Source organism: Nannobrachium achirus (assembly GCF_963921795.1).
Source record: "Nannobrachium achirus genome assembly, chromosome: 21".
In the NCBI taxonomy this organism is placed as follows: Eukaryota; Metazoa; Chordata; class Actinopteri; order Myctophiformes; family Myctophidae; genus Nannobrachium; species Nannobrachium achirus.
In genome coordinates, this window is record NC_137828.1 from 50,892,955 (window position 1) to 50,916,619 (window position 23,665).

Sequence of the window (23,665 nt, forward strand, 5' to 3'; positions counted from 1 at the left end):
AATAATAACAATAAATTGTAATTGACGTTGGAAATGCAACCTCTGTGATTCCTGTTTTGCTGAGATGTCCGAACTTTCAGGACTGGTTTTCTACTTAATGTTTGAGCATAACGTTCCAGAAAATTGTGGGATATCGACGCAAAGAGAAGCTTTCCAAAGCCCCCGCTCCTCCTCAAGTGGTCCAGAGTCTCTTGTCTTTTATTTAGGCCTAGAATTATTGAATCCTTTAACCAGTGAAAAATAGCAGATATACAAGCTCACAGCACAGCACCGCTGTGAGCAGGCTCACAAAAATGTGATTGCCACCCATTTTAAAATCAGAAGCCACCATTCCTTGGTTGTGTCATTTCATTTTTGTGCCATAAACCCAAACTACGCCAATAAGTTCAAATACAATTCTGTCTACTACAATATATTATACTTATACTATAGTACAATTGTGTACAAGATTGAGTATGGATATTGAGTTCTAGTCCTTAGTGTGTATGTGCTAAGGCATTTCCAGTAGGAGCTACACACTGTATGGAGATACTTTGAGAAAACAAGGAATTTAAGGCTTTATTTAAAACATACAATTTTTCTTAAAAACAATACAACAGTGGACTGGTTTATAGTCAATGGCATGGCAATAAATACAGCTTGGAATGCAAGAGACAATAGGAAAATAAAACATGATGACAAATCTGACTATCCCTATGTGATGACAGAAAGCATTAAGATGGGAGTAAATTCTGGTCTGTTTGTCCACAGCAACTGAACAGCCATTAGAAAGAACTCGCTCTGCACTTGGCTAATCGTTCCAGTGATTCCATTATTTGGATTCATGAATATGAAAAGATTATAAACACCGGCTCACCCAAATGTTTCAACCCCTTTCAAGCTGTGTATCAACATTTCTGATTGGCCTTATGAAAGTGGTAACAGAAGGGGGATATTAAAGCACATGATTATTTATAATCAGTCTGCCAATGTGTAAGACTGCTTATACACAGGAATGGTTGGTTTACAGGCAAGAATCACCACTGTAGAAAATCCAGGGATACAAAAAGAAATGTTGGATTGTACCTTGCCACAACGCTGGTTCAACAAAGTTATCACTACTTCACAGTGTCCCATATATTCTTAAGGCTTAAAAACAGTAGATTTTTAAAAAGGAATGCAATCTAACTTATATATATAAAAAAACAGATTTTCAACACTGTATCTCACCATTCTATGACTACAACTCATTACAACCATTGCTTGGTGAGGTGGAATATTAATGCACTCAAGGCAATTCTCTCTCTCTCTTTCTCTTTACGCTTGAATTAAAAAACAAAAAACAAAAAAAATATAAGACGACTAGCGAGGATAGCAAAAGACTTGCTCTGTTGTGTTGATAAAATACACATAATACTGCTCCGACTAGCGGTTCTGCATAAGGGGGAAGGGGGGGGGCACTAATAGTCAATGCCCTGGTCGTTGTAATGGGCACTGTAGTCATCGTGGTAGCTTCCCTGGTACTCCTCTTCTTGGAACTCGGCCTGATAGTCACTGTCGCTGATCTCTGACCCATTGGTGCCCGTCCCCTGGCTGCCGTTGGCATGGATGACGGGCTCTGTGGGGCTGGCGCAGTACTTGGGGTCATAGACCTGGCGGCCCAGGCCGTACACGCTCATGCCCTTCTGGGACGCCACCTTGTTGGTGCCCATCTGCAGGGAGATGGTGGAGTTGTCCAGGGGCTGCACCTGCTTCTGGTCAAAGATGTCTCGGCGGGTGCCCGGGGCCGACATGCCAGCCTAGAACGGGTAGTGGAGCAAAAGCAAATTGTTAGCCTCATACAGTAGCAAAATTGCCTAACTCATATACGTTTTTCAGGACACATTAAACATTGTTCGGGTTCACTGTTCATAGCACGATCGTCCCGTGAAAAACACTATCGCGTGAGCGTTTTTATTGCGTCGCGCGTACAGTCTGCCTTCCCGTCAGACATAATGCCTTCCGGTGTGTTCCACGATTTCTAGCGGAAGTGCTGCGTTTAACGGACGTTACGTCATGCGATGCGGGTCTGTTTACATTCCCCAGCGAAAAAACTAAAATAGATTGTAGCTCTTAATATGTGTAACATTGCTTGAATCAATGTTTTTGTTTGTATATTGTATATTGCGAGCGCAACCGACGGAGCAGGAGACGTAGACCAGATTTTTTCGCGCAGGGAATACGTTTGCAGGAACACCGCACTGTGAAAAAAATACAGCTTCCGGGAAAATTCAGCCCCACCTCCCAGAACGTCTTCTGCCTTCTATTGTCACCAGGCTTTTCTCTTCGCAGATGAGTAAGCCTGGCTACACGAGGCTAGTGTGCAGAGGGCGACCGAGTATTTCCCGGTGAATCTGTGCGCAAAGGTGGGGGCCGATGGGCAAGGAGGGTCGCGAGCTTATGAGAAACAACTAAAATAAGACCTTAAAACCTGGCGAAAACAGTTGCGTGCATTAGAGGAAGATGACGAGAAAGGAAATCATTTAATGGAAAACATTAAATTAACTTCTGAAAAGCATACACGGCCTTAAAACATGGCAAAAACAGTTGCGTGCATTAGCGCAAGATTAGATGAGGATAAAGGAAATCATTAAATGGAAAACATTAAATTAACTTCTGAAAAGGCTTCTAAGCCTACACTATAGCCTACTAAAAACTAGTGAACCGCGATCTTGCCAGACGTGAATAATTGTGGTTGTAAACAATAACACAGACAATATAAATCCTTAGTCTAGTTGTGGGAAGAAAAGGATATCATCATGGCCCCAAATAACTTTTAAATATCTTGCAATTGGCGACGAGTCTCTTACTAAATCGGCAAGATTACATTACATTACAACCTCTCCATCATCAGCAATAGTCAGTGGTTCGTGTCCCCCACACTCCCAAGCCCCCACCGTTGCGCACAGATTCACCGGGAAATACTCGGTCGCGTGCAGAGGGTCACAATGTTCTCAACCTATCAGAAGTCTTGTTACATTCAAAATCATTTCTGCCCAAGTCAAAAAAGGTGACTTAAATCACTTTCTGCCATTTTGGAATGTAACAAGCATTTTGATTGTCTTAGGATATAGGCAATAAGGCACAATGATGCAGCAGTGTTAGGAGAGTAGAGCTAGGCAAAAATATCAATTTGATCAAAAAGTGAATTAGGCAATTATGCTATGAGGCTAAAGGAATGCCTTCTTAGATGTCTTTTCAAAAGTTATTTGTACTCTACTGGAAAAAACTTCTCAAGTTTTGGAAACAAATTTCATGCTATCATCTGACAGGTTACCTGTCAAGTAGCCCTCTATTCTATTGTCAAGGTAAACCTCTAACTCTGCTTGAATTGAATGAAGACAAAACAAATGGATAAATGACTAACAGCTCTTTAAAAGACAAATGCTCCTTTCAGTAGCGCTGCACTGTTAAGGTTCACCCCATATGAAGGGGTTGAGTTAGCTTTCACCTGGCTGGCTCCTTTGTTGGTGCCCATTTGGAGGCTTATGGTGGTCTGGTCGTAAGGCTTGTCCGTCTGTGTCTTTGGGTCATAAAGATGTCTTCTGGTGCCGTAAGCGGTCATTCCGGCCTGGCTCGCACACTTGTTGGTTCCCATCTGGAGGAGAAGAACAGAAGAACACACAATAGAATCCTGTTACTTCCAATTACACGGGAGTGGAAGCGGATGAGATCAGACTATGTTGAAATCTCAAAATCCAAGCTTCTCCTCATGGATTAGAAAAATCACGATATCGCTCCGTTTGCATTTAAAAATAATGGTTTTGACAGTCTCAAAGACAAACCTGACAATTATACAAAAGATGGTTTAGGGCATGGTCACATTGCACTTTTATTCTACATGTGAGGGTGGATTCTGCCAATGCATTTCAATGGGAATGGAATGTTTTTTTCCCCCCAGAAATCTGAAAATGGCAGCAATGCCAGTGCATTTCAATCCCATTGAAATGCACTGGCAGACTCCTCCCTCAAAGGTAGAATTGAAGTGTGGTGTGACCGTGCTGTTATAATATACTTGACGAGGACCTGTTAATCCACAGTGACTAAACCAGAATGTTTAGCATGATAACTCACCTGTAGTCCAATGACACACTGGCCCGCTTTGATCTTCTCCTCGTCAAAATGCCGTGCTTGCTTGTCTGAGTATCTTACCCCGATGTCACACTTTGAGTCGATGCCTTTGGTCTTTGCCTAAAGAGTCACAGAGAAAAAGTTGATTCATGGCTATTGATGATTGACGATGGACTTGGTCTTGTCTGTGGCAAATCTTCGATTTTATTTTTGCCAGACCCAGGGGGTCGGCCTACATAAGGCTTTGTCGGTCTGTCGGTCTGTCGGTCCCTCTTTTCCTCAGTGTCCCTCTTTTCCTCAGTGTGCCTGTGTTTGCCTCTGACTGCTCATCTGCCCCTCCCTTCCCTTGCTCGGCTGATTGCCTTGAGTGCCGTCACCTGTACGGGACCAGCTGAGTTGAGTTGGCTGACGAGCTGCTGAGACTATAAATTCCTGTGTGTTCATGTGTTAGTTCAGTGCTGCAAAACATTTGCCCCACAGCCATACTAGTGAAAACAGCCCATCTACAAGCTCACAAACATTTCCAGCTGCTCAGCCTATAAAATCCTGTGTGTTCATGTGTTAGTTCAGTGCCATACTAGTCAAAACAGCCGATCTACAAGCTCACTACGCTTTGTTGCTGAGACTATAAAATCCTGTGTGTTCATGTGTTAGTTCAGTGCCATACTAGTGAAAACAGCCGATCTACAAGCTCACTACGCTTTGTTGCTGAGACTATAAAATCCTGTGTGTTCATGTGTTAGTTCAGTGCCATACTAGTTTTCATTGCGGGTCTGGCACAACCAGGTGACCTGGTCTAGTTTACACACATTTATAATGTTCTTATTTTGATCATAAGACTGAATTACTGAATGTCAAGTTTCCAGGTTTTCTTCAGAATATGTATGATACTGATTTACTACGACTCTATGGAATATTAGGAATCCAACTAGTACTAGTGGTTCTCAAATGTTTTATTTGAAAGGACTCCCTTAACTCTGAGTGTGTACAAACTGAACCAACCAAATGGGTCCATTTGGTACCATTTGTACACTCTCAGAGTTACAGACCTGTTATGGTCATTCAGGGCCATCTCTATGTGTTTCTTATAATATTATTGTCCACTCATTTTGTATGTCCGTGGCAAAAATTGAATTTTGACAAAAAATTCCACCCCAAGCCATCATGGCGACGACCCCTGAACGTTCCCAATGAGGCAATGTTTGTCCTCCATGTGCAATGTACTGGGCTCACCACGTTGGCCAGCGATGGCAGTGAGCTCTGTGAAAGGAACTCACCATGTTGGCCAGGGATAGCAGTGAGCTCTGGACTTGAGTCAGATTCCCATTCTCAAACAGGTCGTTGGCCTCAAAGATGTCATTGGGCTTCATGCCATAGGCCAGGATAGCTTTGATGAAATTCCCAATGTTTTCCAGCTGGTGGAGGAAAAAATAGGAGAGATCACGGGGCATTCAATAACAACAGCAATACTTTTATTTGTACAGCCCTTTCTAATACCATAGTACAGGGGTTCCCCAAGTTGGGGTCGCGGGACACTGACGGTGGGGTCGTGAAATTATTTAAAAAAAAGAATTGCCCCCAAAAATACAATGGCATCATTATTTTGGGTCCCGGGGCTGAAAGGTTTGGGAACCCATGCCATAGTATACAAATCTATTTTACAAAACATGAATTAAAAGAAAACAAATTAGAATGAATAAAAACAAACTATAAGAACAAAGTAACTGAAAGTCAACTGAAAAAATTGCGTGAAAATAATACTAAGCAAAATGAGATAAAGAAAATGAAATTAAAGCAAAAATAAAAATAAAAAGTTAATGATACTTTAGTAGAGGTTTGGGTTGTGTATTTAGCTTGTCATCATGTAACTCATCCAGAGATCTTACCATTTATAATCATAGGCGCAACGGAGCAAGATATCTCGTCAATTGCGCTGGTTAAATCACGACAAGGCAAAGACACAACCCAAACCTCAACCAAAGTGTCATTGGACTTTAAAGAAAGAAGATTGCGAGTTGCCAAGTCTAGCTTCTTCAGGTAATAAGAGAAGTGTCAATAACAGGCCAGAGAAGGTAGGTTGTTGCTGAAAGCAGCGAAAGCTTTAATGAATGAGTCTGCTTCTTCTCATCGCACGACATGCGGCGACAGGTCTTAAACCAGTTGAATGCCCTCTTTATGTTGTCAACTTCCCAGCATTTCCAATAAAAAAACAAAATGGCTCCTATTATCATTGTAGGGCGTGAACAGAACACTTTATAGAAGAAGAACAAGTCTTACCTTGTGCCAGTTCAGCTGTGAATGGTTGATTTTCTTTACTGAACCAGGCTGCAGTTTGTTTATCAATCTGAAGGAACAGGAAGGTATTTTTTTAAAGGAGGAACAACATGTTCAGTGCAGTTATTAACCACTTAAAGCAGGGGTGTCCAGGGGGCCACATTAGAAAATATGAAAACACCCAAGGGCCGACTACATCTCCTGACATAACAAAGTCAAGTCACATACATACGCATCGCATTTAAACTATTTTATTTAAATATCATCGTCAATAGTTAATATCAATGGTCTTTTGTCAGGTGTGTGCTCTGAACAAAACACAATAACCTTATTTCCCATTACCAAATGTAACCAGACGTGCAAGGTAAAAAATAAATAAAATAGCCTTTCTTTGACCCCTTCAGAATGAGACAACAGGGGACAAATTATACTCTGGGAATAGCACTTTGGATATCCCCGACTTAAACCCTGTAAACTTGTAGCAGCGAGTTGGCTTTGGACTTGGACCGCGGTTTTCCATCTGCACTCTACACCAAATCTCTTTGCCAAAATTACACGCCAATAATGTAGATCTGCAATCTTTTGGGTAATGGTATACCCCCAGAATATGGATGCTGGGAAATGGGAATGGTTAAGAACTCACAGTGAAGGTGAAATACAGGTCAATTAACAATAGTAATTATTTATCACATCATGGATTGGTCCTGCAGCCAAGATCTGCAGAGCTCAGGGTGAGTGACAATATGTGAGTGTAAACTAGTGGTGTAAAGTAAGTACAGTCACTTAAGTACTACTTATTTCTACATTGCAGTATTGATACTTTTACTTGAGTAAAGAATGGGACGCGCGCGCACACACACACACACACACACACACACACACACACACACACACACACACACACACACACACACACACACACACACACACACACACACACACACACACACACACACACACACACACACACACACACACACACACACACACACACACAGAGAGACTTACTCGCATAAGATGACGCCGTCTTTTAGTCCTTTCTGGAAGGTCTCCCCGATCGCCATTCCTGTCACCTCCTCGATCCAAAAGCGAAGCTCCTCTTCTTTTTGTAGATCATATTTCTGGGCAATCTAAAAAAGAGCGAGAGACCAAAGTAACCGATTACTTTTTACAGTTCTTCACAGAACGTCACCACAGCTCATGAAAACCCTGCAATCAAAGAGTGCTTTGACAACACAGCAGTATCCCTCTTTACTTGTTGTCAAAACATGTAAAATCAATGCAATCCAGGTTAATACTTCCCTCAAAAGAAACCGTGCTCGCTGCTCAGACTATTGAGAGCTTCAAATATCAGCTGTTGACACGAACGCCTGCCTGTGGCAATCGAATACAAATTTGGGCAAGTGGAGTGCATTCCGTCTACATTAAATATTGACTATTCATGAAGAACAATGCTACCTTTATACAACTAGAAGTTGCACTCGCTCTGGTTTTTCAAAGTGACTCACTGACTCACTCGGCATTTATCGATTGGATTTTACATTAATTTCTTCTAAAAGCGCCCATTTTAACATCATTTCATAATGGACAATTAACTTTTCAGGTCAGGTAGAACATGACCAGTACTTGCACGACGGGCAAGTCCCTCTGAGACCTTAGCATCAACCCCTGAAATATTATTAGCACGCAGATCCCTGTGATTAGGATCGGCTGCAAGGTGTTTCAAAAACAAAATGAAAGAATCTGACTCTTGACAAGTCATAACATCAGGAAAGCCTAGTCTTAAAAACAGAACTCCAGCGTGAGAAAATAAAATACACGTTTTTATAGTTTCTAGGAATACTCTCATCACGTCAGATTGTAATGTTGACAACCACTAAAGCCTATGATTTAAGTTCAGGCCAGGGATACATTGGGCCTTGTTTTTAAGAGAGAGAGAGAGAGAGAGGGGGCATCAAATACACAACTATGATCCTATTATACACAACTAAACCACAAGAAGCCTGACCTTTTAACCTTTGTTATGGGAATGAAAGACTTTGTTGTGATGTCCGGGCCAACTTTAATAGTGTTGGGATTGTTTAGAAGTCCCCGATGGATTTTTTTTATTTGCAGACAAAAACATAAACTTAATTCCCAGAGAAATTAAGTGGAATTAAATTAAAAGGGCCCTAGATTTATTGGCTAAAAACACCAATTTCTTCTGACATAATATTTGAAAGCGATCGTCGCTGCTTCCCGCACAGAAAACACATTATTGGTCCTAAACTTTTGCACTCCAAGGATCGTCCAGAGGTAACAGGATGTGTCCGTTTCACTTCCCACAGCTGTGATGTTGTTCCGAGGTACAGCCTGGCCGCCTCCAAGGTCACTTTATGGACACGTTGCAAACAGCTGGATGCATATTATATAGAGTAACATTTCATATCACGATTATTGTGACCAAAGATTTACGATATTATCGCGATAAAAATCCATTATCCTGGGGCGGAACATTTGCCAAAAAATAGCAGATCTACAAGATCTACTTGTAGATCGGCTATTTTTTGGCAAAGAGATTTGGTAGAGAGATTTTGGAGAGTGAAAAAAAGACTGTAACAAGTACCTTTTACCAATTATAAAGGGTTTAAGTGGTACCGGATATGCAGCTCTGCAAATAAAAGGTGAATTGATCCCAGTGCATGACGGAGGATGATATCATAATTAAACCTCCCCGATACGATTATCGTGAGTGTTTTTTATCACGATAAACGATAATATCGCGTATCGTCCCATCCCTAATGCCAGTCCAGGGGTGCCTCAGAATATTTTGATATATTCATCAATATCATTTACTACGCTTAGTAAAACAAACCTGATTTGCACTGTACTTGAAGAGTTCTTTTTCCGTCTAGGGCCAACTCTCTTCAAGATTCTAAAAAATAAAAGTGCAATTCAGGGGTGCAGTGGATGAAAAAGTAATTTACAGGGGTGCCCTGAGTCAAAAAAGTTTGAAAACCCCTGATATAGAGCAGGGGTTCTCAAACCTTTTTTCATACCACAACCTCACATGATGGGTTGGGATGTGTTTTGGCGACCCCGATCATTCACATGGTTGTCGGTCTGTCTGTGAGAATGATCTCCATGCTCTGTAATGTTGAACCGCAATCCGTAAATTGAAACTGTTTGTTGAGGGGCTTATTTGGTTTACTAACAACAGATACAATATACAGTCAGTCATTGACCGCTCCACGAGACGAGGGTACAGAATATGGAACCAAATGGACACGTGATTCCATGTAACCTCTTCTCTAGCTCATGGAGTAACAAAAACAGTAAACACCCAAAGGAATATGGCTCTTTTAAGTCGATCGCTCATGTAACTCCTAAGTAAATCGTTTATGAACAGCTAAATGAAATCAGTTTGTGTGCCTCTGCAAGGGCTAGGGTGTTGTCTTATGTTGATGCTTGTTCTGGAGTCGTTGTCGGAGGTGGATCTGTGTGTGTGTGTGTGTGTGTGTGTGTGTGTGTGTGTGTGTGTGTGTGTGTGTGTGTGTGTGTGTGTGTGTGTGTGTGTGTGTGTGTGTGTGTGTGTGCGCGTGCGTACGTGCGTGTGTGAATGAGTTGGTCGCCAACAGCACCTGCCTGTGACAACACTTTGGGTTGTGACCCATAGTTTGAGAGCAGCTGATACAGAGCATTAGAACAGAGCAGAAGAGAGAGAGCTCTTGGACTCATAGATTTGATCCATGACTTTAGGAGACAGTCTGAGAGGAAGCCCTGCGTGCCAAAGTGAGCACACTGGAGAGCCTTGCCAACTACATTTAGTCAAACATGTTCATTTCCTCTCCACTCATCATGTGCATTGTCCATCATCACTGTTACTATGTGACAGATAGAGAGCAATCCCTGCTGGTTCCAGGCTTTGATTGCAGTGTTGAATTTGGATACTAAAACTATGACGAAAAATGTTTGTCGACTAAAACTAAGACTAAATATATTGACAATTTGGTCAACAAATAAGAACTAGACTAAAATGTTAGGGAGGAACTAGTGGAGAGAGGAGAGTCATTTTATGTTTGGTTGTGCTTGGGTGTTGCGCTCTGAAACTGCGGCGCGTTGTGAGCTTGTAGATTTCTTGATTGGCCAGTTGATTGTTTAGGAGAACTCTTGTCACCCTGTGCACACAAACACTCACCTATACGGCAGGTTCAGCTATAGTATATAAACAGGGATGCACAAGACTGAATAATAATAACGTGTTTTTGTTATGCAAATTGTTGCAATTCCAATTAGATAAACACAGTTTTCTAATAATTGTATTTAAAAGTAAATTAATAGTCTCTGAAAACACGTTTACCTCAATGGAAAAAGCTTCCATCCGTTTATGATGTGAAGTAATCAGATTAATCTCGCGATACCAGACAATTGCAGATATCTGCCTACTATTTGTTTTGGGATTTGTAAATGCAAGGGAGTTTGGCAGCGAGAAAAGCCACAAAAACTACACCTACTGCTTAGGAAGCCAATCCTGTCGCTACCCCGATATGAAAGGACCACCCTAAAGACTTAGGGTTTCTTTCAACTCTTGTCTCCAGCCACAACATCTGGGAGATTGTCCTCAGTCTCTATTTATTTTAGAGACCGACTTGTGAATCCAACGTCTGATTATCTGTTCAGCCCCTAGCAAACAGACAAACACACAGTACTGTATGTGCATGAAAACAAAGCTCTAGTAAATAGAGCAGGCAGACTTTGTCCTTACTTGATGGCCTCCCTTGGAACATTTCCCATATAGCCCGGGGGTATGTTTCCCATAGAATATTCTTCCCTTATTCAGTTCAATGAGAAAAAAAATCAAGCGTACACAAAAGTATGTCAAATGTGTTCACAATAATATCGTGTTGGTGGAAAGATACAGTATCCAGTGTTGGCATTGGCCAAGCTTCGCAGGACGCTTTGAGCATGTACAGCTCACTTCGCACAGGGTGTGATTTGTATCCATTTGTTTGCATACAAGTGAAATGTTTCCAAGTAGAAACAATAAAACAAAATCAAAATTGATTAAGTAAATTTTTCACTAAAACAACAATAAAACAACTTAACGGTGGTCTCTAGGACTTTCCTTGTCAGGCTCTACAGGCTCTACTGTTATTAACTAGAAATACTGTTCCTACGAAACAGTGTGGGCTCGCTTGTGACTGTATTCTGCAGCGTGCTAACTGTCATGTGAAGCTCAACCAATACTCCAGCTAACACCACTCCCAGATTTTCCGCACCTCAATTGCACCTCATTGCCCTGCCATTGTACTGTCGTGGCGGAACTTGATAAATAAATAATGAAGATAACACAGTGTTCTTGCCTTTCAGGCGAGCCCACAACAATAAGCTCATCCTAAAGACAACTCTGATCAAACTAAGAAAGACAAGTTCAACTCTATTGGACCCAAGTGGCAGGCAGAAGACAGCAAGAGACCAAACATTTGGGGAAGACATCAAGAGACCAAACATCTGGCGTCCCCTCCTCTCACCACAGTCCACTCTTTGTGTTTGTGAGGTCCGGCTTAAACGTGGGGAGATTGTGATCAAAGGGGCTGTTGTAGCTTCGTTTGCTGGAAATGAAGCCACTTCCGAGTTCTCCTTGAAGCTGCTGTTCCTATTAACGGCCCAGCAGATGTCGCCATTTCACCTTCTACTGGTGTCAAGACATTATTATCTCAATGGAATTCAATAGGTCTTGGGGCGAACTGTACACTTGATTGTATTACCTTAGTAAAAAATATATAAATAAAGTACTAAAAGTAAGCTATGTTTCTAGGCTTTCTACTGGCTACTACTAACCCTAACCCTAACCCCTCGCCATGGTAGCAGCCAATAGCATTCATTTGATTCATTTCCGGTCACTGGATTAGCAGCCTAGGTGACCAGGCGACTGACGCTTCACTGTTCTACTACCGTGGTTCTGACTAGGGGCATGGCGCCGATCAGACCAGAAGTTTGCGAGATTAGCTCCGGAAACACACACACAGCTAGTCTCTTACTCTCTTACAGAGCCACGCTGTCAAAAGGCCAGGGAAAGATAAAGCGACTGACTACCGGTTCAGTCTTCAGAGCAAAGAAAGGCTTTGTTTCATTCTGGACCAATTAACCCACATGGGGTTGCCAAGCATGACATGCTATTTTCCCATTCTCATATAATTCTCATATAATGAGGCAGGGACAAAAAGTGAAAAATTCACAATAATCCACCCCTCTCTGCCATCTGGGTGAAGGGCAAAAGGGAGAGGTCATGTTCCCAAACACAACTCAATGGGAGGTTGGAAGGAGGGGAAAAAGGCTAGAGCGGAACATATCTGGTACATAATGTCAGCCCTGACAGCACTCTGTCATTTAATCAGAGAGCGTTCTGTGTGTCACTGGTGTTTTGAAGCCATCGCTGAGAACATAGAAGCCTCAGAAAGAGATGGAGAGAGAGAGAGAGAGAGAGAGAGAGAGAGAGAGAGAGAGAGAGAGAGAGAGAGAGAGAGAGAGTGAGCTGGCTGGAATGATTAGAGAGAGAAGAGAGATTCTCTCTCTCTAGGAGGGTTGCCAAAAACTCTGGCAAAAAAAAAAGAAAAAAAAAAAAACGGGCCAATGGAAAAAGAGAAAGAAAGAAAAAAGTATCCAGTTCTCTTGGTCTTGATGGACTCGGCGCTTATGAGGGGAAAAGCTGGAAGGTTATGGTTTAAACCCGACTGGAACTGAACCTCAGAAAACCCACTCCCCTCCTCCTTTCCATTTCATCTCTGAACCTGAAATCCTGAAAGCGTTCCCTCCCTGGTGAACGTGTGCAAAACATCGCAAACATTTTGGACAAAGGGAAGTTTTTGAAGGCAGGCAAGTGGATGGGGTCTTATGTTGGGGAGTCCTGAGGCAAACTATGAAAATCAATAAACTAACAGAAATACAGCATCCCCTTGATAGGCCTCTCAACCCCCCCTCTGCTCTGAGCCGCAAAGCAGCAAATAAAATAGATTTCCAACAGTCAAACAAAACAACTATGCTTGTTCTCCCCTCTACTAATCCTTGAGGACACCGGACCCTCAAATAAAACAAAAATAAACTAAAGTAACAGCGAGAACAAAGACCAAACAACAGAATGTGATCGTGTCCTCGATCACTTTCACACTGATTAACCATTTGTTGAATCATACACATGACCGAGTACTGAACCAAGGCTGAACAAATAGTCCAGCTGCCATTCATTAATGTTTAACCAGCATTTTAAGCGTGGAAAAGCGCTCAACAGGCCACAGCATGTGGTGAGAGTGGCCGTGCCATCAATGTCAAGTGAACTAGAAAAACAAAACTAATTTGGAGTTCTGATTTCAGGTTCAGCAGCTAAATGTATGCTCAGGACAACCATGCCAAAGTCTAATTGAACACAATACTGTACATCAGTGGTGGAAAAAGTACTCACATGTCTTACTTAAGTAAAGGTGCAATCTGTTACAAGTAAAAGTCCCATTTCACAACATTTCAAATGTATAAAGTGCATAGAAATCTTGAGAAAATATAAGATCTATTGAATGTAGATATGTTTAAATGGCCAAAATGTATATAGGGGTTACATAAAGTGGTTATGTTTTGTAATCAAAATCTACAAAGTAACTAGTAACTAAACTTTTCAGTACAATAGTTGCCTCTGAGATGAGATGTAGTGGAGTAGAAGTAAAAGTATTGAAAATCATAAATACTCAAGTAATAAAATACCTCAAGATTGTAATTAAGTACAGTACTTGAGTAAATGTACTTGAGTAAAGTTACTTTACAACGCTGACATGGAAAGCAATTGAGCGACAATATTTATTAATAAGCGGTACATGAGCTAGACGCTTGCATGGAAATATAGCCTTTCAGTATCAGATATTACACTTAATCCCAACTAAAACAAGTACTATATAGTGTGACTAAGGCACCATTTTCTAAACTAGAAGGTCAGTCATAATAAGAACAGTGTTATTCCAAATGTTAATGTGTTGACCCTTTGAAAAATAGAGCACACTAAAACTTGTCCTTCAATTCCACGGATCTAATCCAAAACCAACAAAAACAATAAGATGTCGGCAATGGGCATGGCCTTCTGGAAAGAACAAGATAATAAGAATAAGTCAAGAATGGACTTGCTGGCGTCAATGGGACTTGAAAGTCGAAACAATAGTTATACAGGAAGGGAATCTTTCCTGTGCTGATCTAAAAGTAGAGCCGTTCATCGGGTCACCTTGACAACAGAAAAGTATTTTGTGAAATCACAGGGCTGTCACGATTAGGACATTTTACAAGACGATTAATACTCACTCAAATAATTGCAATTAACGATTTTATTGTGTTTCTGTTGTTGACAATTACATTTCTGTTTGGCTTGTAGGCTTTGAAGTTGCACATGACAGATATGACACATAACCTAAATATAAAAATAAATTACTGACATATTTGACAACTTTATACCTAAAAAAGAACATTGATAGTGGAAATAGCCGATCTACAAGCTTGTAGATTGTCTATTTCCACAATTTTTGAAAATGTTTGAAAATATATGACCATTTTTTGAAAACGATTATGGTGATTATGGCAAAATAATAGCGATTATGTCAAATAATCACGATTAGATGATTATGTAATAAGTGTGACACGACTACTGTAGATCGAACCAACCCATCCTAATCTACCACAATGTTCTGCTGTCTGTCAGCACATTCATGCCATGGGAACGTGCCGACCGCGGCCTCCCAGGACACGCTCCTTATCTGTGGGAGTAGTTCTGTTCTAAAAGCAGAACACTGTACAGCGCCAGCGTGGAAAGAAAGCAGTGCCGCACGCAACTCATCAGCTGTCTGACTGCACGGTTCTGCCCACATCGTCGGCCCCTCTCTCCCTTGGAACCCCTCAGTCAACCAACAAGTCTGACTGGCTGACCTCCAAGACCCCCCAATCCATCTGGCATCAAAATATACTTTACTTACCAAAAATAGAAGTACTCATTATGGGTAGAATGTCCCGTTTTCACAAGGGTCATTTAATCCTTTGAAAATAGAGGTTCTACTACTGTAATCTAGCAAGTTGTAAGGTTGTAGATCGTCTATTTTCAAATAGCCAAAGTATATAGGGCTGAAATGGTTATTGTATGTTTTGCAATAATAACCTAATCTGCAAAGTAACTAGTAATTAACATGTTCAAATAACTGTAGTGAAGTAGGCCCAAAAAAGTATGGCATTTGCCTGCCCTAGCGCGGGTTCGAGTCCTGATCCCGACAGCCTTTGCTGTGTGTCACTCTATCGCTCTCCCCGTTTCCTGTCTAACTTCACTACTATCAATAAAGGCATGCAAAAAAAGTGAAAGTGAAAATACATCAAAACGTACAGTACTTCAGTAAATGTACCGGTTCCACCGCTGAAAAATGACATGAATATGAGCCCACAGAAAATCGCATGTCAACAAACCAGCACACTATTCCTCTTTCTATCCACTGTCGGCCATTAACATTTAACACAGTTCCTTTAGCACACAAACCCAGGAGAACTCTTCAGTGAGAACAGTGCATGTGTTGACAAAGATGGGGAAATGGTGCAATGGAGAGTTCTCAGACTTTTATTTACTTTGTCTAAAGACCGTGAAGACAAAATGGCAGTCTGTGTAATGGCTGGTGTTATCAGTGGAGAGAGGCCGCAAAACCAAAATGACATCCTTTTCAGATCCAGGGCGATAGCTAGCAAGGCTAAACTTTGTAACCTCTCCCTCGGGGTCATTGGCACTTGGCTTGTGTATACAATGTGAATACCCGCCTTTGTGAAGTTCTCAAGGCATATAATCACCTGCCATTTGGAATGAGACTGGTGATAACACTGGCTGATGGTACCATTTCAGGTCTGACATGGCTTCGCATAAACTCCCAAGGACTACCGTTTGTTCTATTGGAACAGAATTTACAAAAGGAGGCTCAGGTGTCAAAGCTTTTAGTCTACAGGCAGTTAGTTGACAACTTAAATATATATTTCATTGACTGGTGGGCACCCTCAGGGGTCTACTTGGTCCAGTCCTTCCCCCTCTATAACAAATCTCTGTTTGCTAAAAAAGAAAAAAAAAAAATGCAATCTACAAGCTTTCACAACATCACACGGTGTGGACTTGTAGATGTGCTATTTTTACCCAATATTTGCCTGTTGTTGCTGAATGATCGTCTATTGTGGCATAGAGAGGCTAGGTTCATGTGTTAAGGTTTAGAGGTTCAGATATAAAGACATAGCAACAGTTCTGAACAATACAATAACTTCTGAACAATACAACATTACAAATGAAGGCCTGTCCATACTCTCTCCGAAACCAAAGTTGCAGCTTTACGAACTCTAATTCGGGGTATTCAGAAGTTCCGAGTGACGTCATTTTGTAGTTGAAGCGGACCTTTCCGACGACAAGTTTGGCTTCGGAGAGACAGGCCTTAAGACATTCAGTGAAAGTGCATCCTGAGAAGATTATTTTTTAAATTGTGGCCATAACATTTCAGACGGTCCAGTTTTGATGTCAATATATTCAATATAAAAGAGCTTAATGTTTCCATTTCTTAATCTCGTACCCCCAATAGCACCTCCGTGTACCCCTAGGAGGTACTCCCATTTGAGAAACACTGCCCTATATTATACATCCATCAGTTAAGAAGATGCTGTCTGACTCTGAACCCCTTATTACCGTACATTTAGAATGTAGGGATTTGGATTATTCAGTGGTATTATCTTTTCATTTAAAAAAACAAAAACAATAAGACATATTTGGGGGAAATGATGGCGTCGTCGTGGCTTCCAAATAGTTTTATTTTGGGCTTGGCAGACAGAAACAGTAACTGTGTTGTCCTGGTGTGACATCAACACGCCCACTCAAAGGCAAACCAAACTCTGAGGGGGCGAAGAAGAACAAACTGACCAAAGATACTTCAGGGTCATCACAGCCTCTAGAAGGTTGATGAATGATTGAACCAGAACATTGTTTGGTCTTTGTTCTAATTTGCCACATGCCTTAGACTTAGAGAGAGCTCAGGTATGCCTTGATATACCGGCCAAGTGTACAGTATATTTTGTAATTAGAAAATACAAAGCAATCATCTTATATAAAAGTACAAATCAATCATCTTATAATTACACACACTTCTTGGGTGATGCTTTTACAAAACCAGCCACACGTGGCCTTATCTGACATCTTCAAACATTTCATGCTAGGGCGATATAGCTTTGAAAAACGTGAGATTCACTGCATTATTATTATTAATAATAATGCAGCGAATCGTTATTAACCCATTCTGATCACTGATGTTTAAAAAATCAAACCATCGGTTCGAAGTGGAGCTTTGAATTTGAGCAGCTATACCCTGTGTGTGTGTGTGTGTGTGTGTGTGTGTGTGTGTGTGTGTGTGTGTGTGTGTGTGTGTGTGTGTGTGTGTGTGTGTACTAGGCTGCGCAACAGTGCCCTTCTCAATCTGTTCGCATTAGTACGCAGTACTAATGAAACATAACTCCGGCCATGCACTGTTGTACAAATGAAACATAACTCCGGCCAAGCAACGTTGTACTAAAGAAACATAACTCATGGCACTGTGTCTAGGCTGTGCAACAGTGCCCTTCTGGTCACCCAGCGGTATTGCAGGAGTTCATGCTCATGGGGGCAAAGGAGACACACAAAGCTAAAGGTTGGGAGCGGTGTTCACTGCTCCAAAAATGCAATTTTCATTAGCAATAGACCATGGTAGACATTAGTGCATGTTGTACAACTCATTTGGTGTGACTAGGCTAGATAATTGGAAATGGTATTGTGGTGGCCTGATCGATTGATTGATTGAATACTTTATTTGTAGTTTGCATAGGAAAAGCAGGAAAAAGTACAGTTCAGATACAAGTTCTACTAATAGGATTTAAAACCAAGAAAGCACAATGGCTTGTTTGTTTACATTGGGGTCATTTGTACTCAATTCATTGAGAAAATGAATGAGGTTGTGGAGGTTGAGATCTTTAACATTTAACAAATTTAAATTGACCTTTTGACAATCAGTTAATTGATGTCAGCTGAGATGCCATGCATGCACACACACGTGTCTCACAATGCTCATGGATCACTTTTCTACCTCAACCTATAGTGTTGTCTCACGTTGGAAGTCTTGAATGAAAAAAAAAAACAACAAAACCTTGCCATCTACCATTAACGACACCAGAGCGACACTTGCACAACTAGACGAACAAGTCGTCAAAAGTTCACGACCTTGTTCCCTCCTGAGGAAAAATGAAAACAAGTGGGCTTGAAGTTGACAGATCGTGCTCAGACATAGTAGAGTTTTGTTCTCTTGTTGCCATTCTGTCAAACATTTGGCCAACACTTAAAACCCACTACTACCTCAAGGTTAAAACCTTAACGTTGTCATTACCTGTGTCAGAGATGTTGTAAGTTATTTATACCTGCCTCAGTCTGGTCGGTTGCCTCCTGAAGCTATCTAATGTTTATACAGTATAATTGTCTCTTCTTGTTTTATTTTATTTTCTATTATTTCTTTTATGTACTATTATTTGTACTATGTTTATGTTTTGTTTGTATGTGGGTTTGTATGTGGGGTGTGGGGAGGGGGAATGGGAGAATTGTGTGTTTGTTGTGCATTGTATACTTTTGAGAAAATTGAAAATGAAAACAAAATATTCAAAAAAAAAAAAAAAAAAAAAAAAGGTTAAAACCTTGAAAAGCTGGCTGGGGTGAACCCAAGTGTTTTATTACGGGGGGAATCACTACGGTTTCAGGTTTCCATTGGAATGCCTAGGTAACAGCAAGGTTTTAAGCTAAGATAATCAAAAAGGAGGTTTTGTGCTTTCAATGGGTGCGATCGTCAACTTAAATAAAGATACAGACATCCATGGCTTGGAAAAACAACAAATCTGACAATCTCCTGAAAACGTGGCTGACCGACAGCAGCTGGTTATCGTCCGAGGTTAACAAGCAGATACACTGGAAACAAACCAAGCTGCTTTCCATTTCCTGTCAGAAATGTCTTGAACGTGAATCACCGGCTCTCCAATAAAAGCCTGGCGGTTGGCAGTCAACACTGGAAAATATATCTATGGGAATACATACAAGTTGAATTAGGAACAGAACTAATATTTTCATAATTGAACGACTCTGCTCAGACAAGCCCATATGACCTATTTTAAAAGTGTGGATTACCTCACCTAGGGAGTTGTCGTGCCACAGTGTTAAGAAAAACTATAAAAAAGTTGAACGGGAGCAAATAACGTCGGCTGACAAAGCTAGCAGCAGACACATGACGCACAAGCAGACTGCCTGAATTACTGACTGGATCAGGGGAAAAAAAGGCCACAACAGACGGCCTAATAACAAAAAAGATTAACTAATTAAAAAGGGATAGCTTTATCCAAAACAGATTTCAGAGTCCTAGCGGAGCTGCTTCCAGACAGTTCTCAATCTATTCTCTTCCAATACAAACCCATGTCAATTGAGAACTCATTTCTGTCACACACTATACAGTAGTAGGCCTGTCACAATTATTACATAATCATCTAATTGCAATTCCATGTTGAAAAATGTTCATATTTTCAATCATTTTCAAAAAATTTAAGATTTACAAGCTCACAACCGTTGTGAGCTTGTAGATTGGCTATTTCCACACTATCAATGTTCTTTATAAGTATAAAGTTGTGAAATAAGTAATTTCTTTGTATATTTAGGTTATGTCTTATGTGTCATATCTGCCATGTGCAACTTCAAGCCTACAAGCCAAACAGAAATGTAATTGTCAACAACAAAAACACAATTAAATCGTTAATCGCAATTATTTGAGTGACAATTAATCATCACACAATATGTCATAATCGTGACAGCCCTACCTATAGGAGTGTTATTCAATGAATTGAGTACAAAGGACTCCAATGGAAACAAGCAGGCTTTCTTGGATTTAAAAAGACCTTAGCAGACCATGTATTGAACTGTACTTTCCTGTGCTTTTCTTGCAAACTGCTAATATTTAATCAAATTTAATCAATCAATTAATGTGTCCAAAGTCAGTGGTCACCCATTCCGATTAGTGTTCCTTTATTTCACTGAATGGAAATCTTAATTCTGCAGTCCAATCTCACACTACACAAATTGTGTGCTTCCAATTTCCTCACTCATCCTCAACAAACAATGTCAGTCTCTGGGTGCCTGCCTGGGGGTTTGGAGGCGGGGCACAAGGGGATTGTCATTCTGAAACAGGAAACGGCCCTCCGCAAAACTCCTGCCACAAAATTGGAAGCACAATTGTCTAGAATGTTATTGCAGCTGTAGAATTGGTCTTTGATAAGTTTAGTCATACAGTATAGGCCTACATAAATTCTCTATATGAATCGAGTACAAAAGGACCCCAATGTAAACAGGCCATTGTGCTTTCTTGAGTTTAAATCCTGACCTTGTATCTGAACTGTACTGTCCTGTCCTAATGTGTCCTATGCAAACTTCTAATAAAGTAGTCAATGAATCAATCAACATTGCACCTCACCTAGAAAACGTTTATGGAGCATGAAAGACGAGGTTCACTTGGAACACAGCGTGATTTGTCTAATTTCAGAGAGACCGACACTATGAATTGCAGCATGGATGGGGTCCTCATCAAGGGGGGTTTGTACAGGAATCTCAGGCATCTAATTACTGTGGTTGCTATAGACAACCAGACAATTGTTCTAGTCCTAGAGTTTTCTGTAAACTTGTATTTCACCTAGAATAAACCTGTTCACAGTTAACCTTTCTGTAACCCCAACAGTCCATTGGGTTCAGTGACAGTGGATGTTTTCTGTAACCTTTTCTGTAAATCCATAACCCCCAAAGTCCATTGAGTTCAATTGTATTATTAAGTAATCGAAGCTTCAGCATCCCCCAACCCTCATCCCCTGAATCCATTGTTCATGTGCACTAGTTTTCACAAAGTGATCAGGATTCATTGTGGGAGTAGCTTTGGAGAAACAAAATGGAAAAAAAGGTATTCAGATCATCTCTGAATGCTGGATGTAAGATGAAGATCTCTTTTCCATTAAGTAGACTTGGATGGATTTCAATCTAGCAGCGGTCGTCATTTCACTTGCAGAGCGGACTCAAATGACATAATGGTAGGCCAAGGCCAGTGTGACCCCACAAAATAATCATATTTGAACTGGTAAAGCACTTGGAATGTAGGAGTTGAGGCATTACATTTTGTTTGACTCGTTTCCACAGGTAAATAGTGAAAATAGAAGATCTACAAGCTTGTAGATCGGCTATTTAAAAAGGTTTTGCTTCCTCCTTTATGATTTGACAAATGACAATTTGGCCAATCTTTGACCAGTTTTTAGTAGCCTATAGTTTGTTGATTAGGCTACTTTTAATGCAGAAATGGTCTTTTTAGTTTTTAGGTATTCAAAAGTTCTTAAAAGTCACTTCATTGTCATCTGGGGACCCTCTGGGGGTCCTGACCTACAGGTTAGAACCACTGTAGACTAACAAGTTCTGCACATTCCATTTCTGACTGTTTTCTTCTAAATGTTATCTTAGATGCTTTATCTTTTTACAACACATTGTTTGTTGTTGTAAACACTGACAGAGTAATGAAAAATCCAAGGTAGCCAAAGATATGGTTCATAGCCTACTAAAGATAGAAATGGTTCAAATCATGGAGAAACTTTCCCTTGGCCATGCACAGTTCTTCTCTCCCCCACAATGATGTCATGATTTAGCTATTTCCTACTAATAGAAGACAGAGGGGGTGAAAAAATTTTTTTTGGAATCTTTTGAATGGTCCAACAAACCACTGTTACTGCTGGTGGCAAATGGGGTTCTTTTGTCAAACGTATTTAGGTTTAAAGCCTCTTTTGTTTTACAATGGTGTTTATAACATGTTGGGAAAACTTTGCACACCAACTTTTTTCCCCAGACAAAGGGGAAATGTTTTGGTCTAAACCTCTGCCACACAATAATTATGCTCGCGTGGCATCATTCATTAACTGTCAAAAACATCTCAATACAATACTTTGTTTTACAGTCAGACTCGCATGGATATTGTAATATTATTGACCCATAACCTAGTCTACTCTATCCAGCAGCTGGCGCCTTCCTCCCTATGGGAACAATGAGTTGGACTTGGCTTTCATCTCATGGAAGCTTCTCCCCTTCATCACCACCAAGTTGCACCAACATGTATATGAAACCTCAGCTCAGAATAGAACAGAGCAGAACAGAACAGAACAATATATAAATAAAATAAAAACTTTTCCAGCTTCAGGGCATCGTTTTGTTTTAATAACTGTGTTCACCGGCTATCAATGAACATAAACTAAAGTAGCCTAGCTATGTCTTGGGGACCCTTTTTTGCAGCAAAAACCTCAAGCATGAAATGTACTTTAGTCTTTTCTACGGATTAAAAGACCAAAAATATACTATAGAAAACTGCATATTCATACAATTCCAATGCGACTCACTTTGACAACTCGGTGACTTAAATGCATATCCTAAAAGCGAAAAAAACAACAACAAAAAACATAAAAAATACTTACTTTGCTTTTCACTTCTGCAGATAATCCATATGCTGGTCCCTTATTGAACTGAGTCATTGTTAGTTTTCCTGCAGAAAACGCAAGTCAATGATGGCTACAATGTAGCAGAAGAGACCTCCTCGATCCTTTGTGCAACAACCTTCTATCAAAACCACGATGTTTTCAGGGATCCTTGTTGTCTAAAAAAAGTCCGGAGAAGTAAATAATAAATCCGTGTGTGATCGCTGTGTGTGTGAGTGAGAGAGGAGGACTGAAGTGAACTAACAGCAACCAGATTCCACTAAGTAGTACTGCCTCTAGTCTGCCTCCAAATAGTTGGGGGAGAAACGGACAGGACTGACTGACTGAGCAGTGGGAGCCAATGAGAACAGTCTCACTCACAGTGTGAGCCGTTCCTAGTTAACTGTCTCTTGTTGACAGTCTACTACTCTACTGTAACCTCGCGTCACCAGGCTTTAACTCTACTGCAGTGTTTCTCAATCTGTGGGTCAGGACCCCCAGGGGGTTCCTAGATTATTTTGGGGGGTCCCCAGATGATTAACTTAATGTGCAACATTGTTTTCTCACTCAACAGTAAACAAACCAACGTAAGGTTTAATTGTATGGAGGGTATCTATCTGCACATTTCTAAAGTGACAATTTTAGGACTTTTTAATACGTCTAAAATGACAAATTAAACATTGGGCCAAATTGTCAAATATTAGAGGCAGAAATTGTGAAAATAGCCGATCTACATGCTTAT

General features: G+C 40.7%; 1 protein-coding gene across 1 annotated transcript; it reads right to left on the bottom strand.

Moving 5' to 3' along the window:
- Positions 1-538: 538 nt before the first annotated feature.
- Positions 539-23,274, bottom strand: cnn3a (calponin 3, acidic a). The gene is made up of 7 exons (XM_080752429.1): positions 22,924-23,274; positions 7,372-7,493; positions 6,367-6,433; positions 5,367-5,504; positions 4,093-4,209; positions 3,470-3,616; positions 539-1,778 (listed from the first exon to the last, which is right to left on the bottom strand). The coding sequence occupies exons 1-7, from the start codon at positions 22,978-22,980 to the stop codon at positions 1,440-1,442; spliced, it is 987 nt and encodes a 328-aa protein (XP_080608555.1). The 5' UTR covers positions 22,981-23,274; the 3' UTR covers positions 539-1,439.
- Positions 23,275-23,665: the final 391 nt, after the last annotated feature.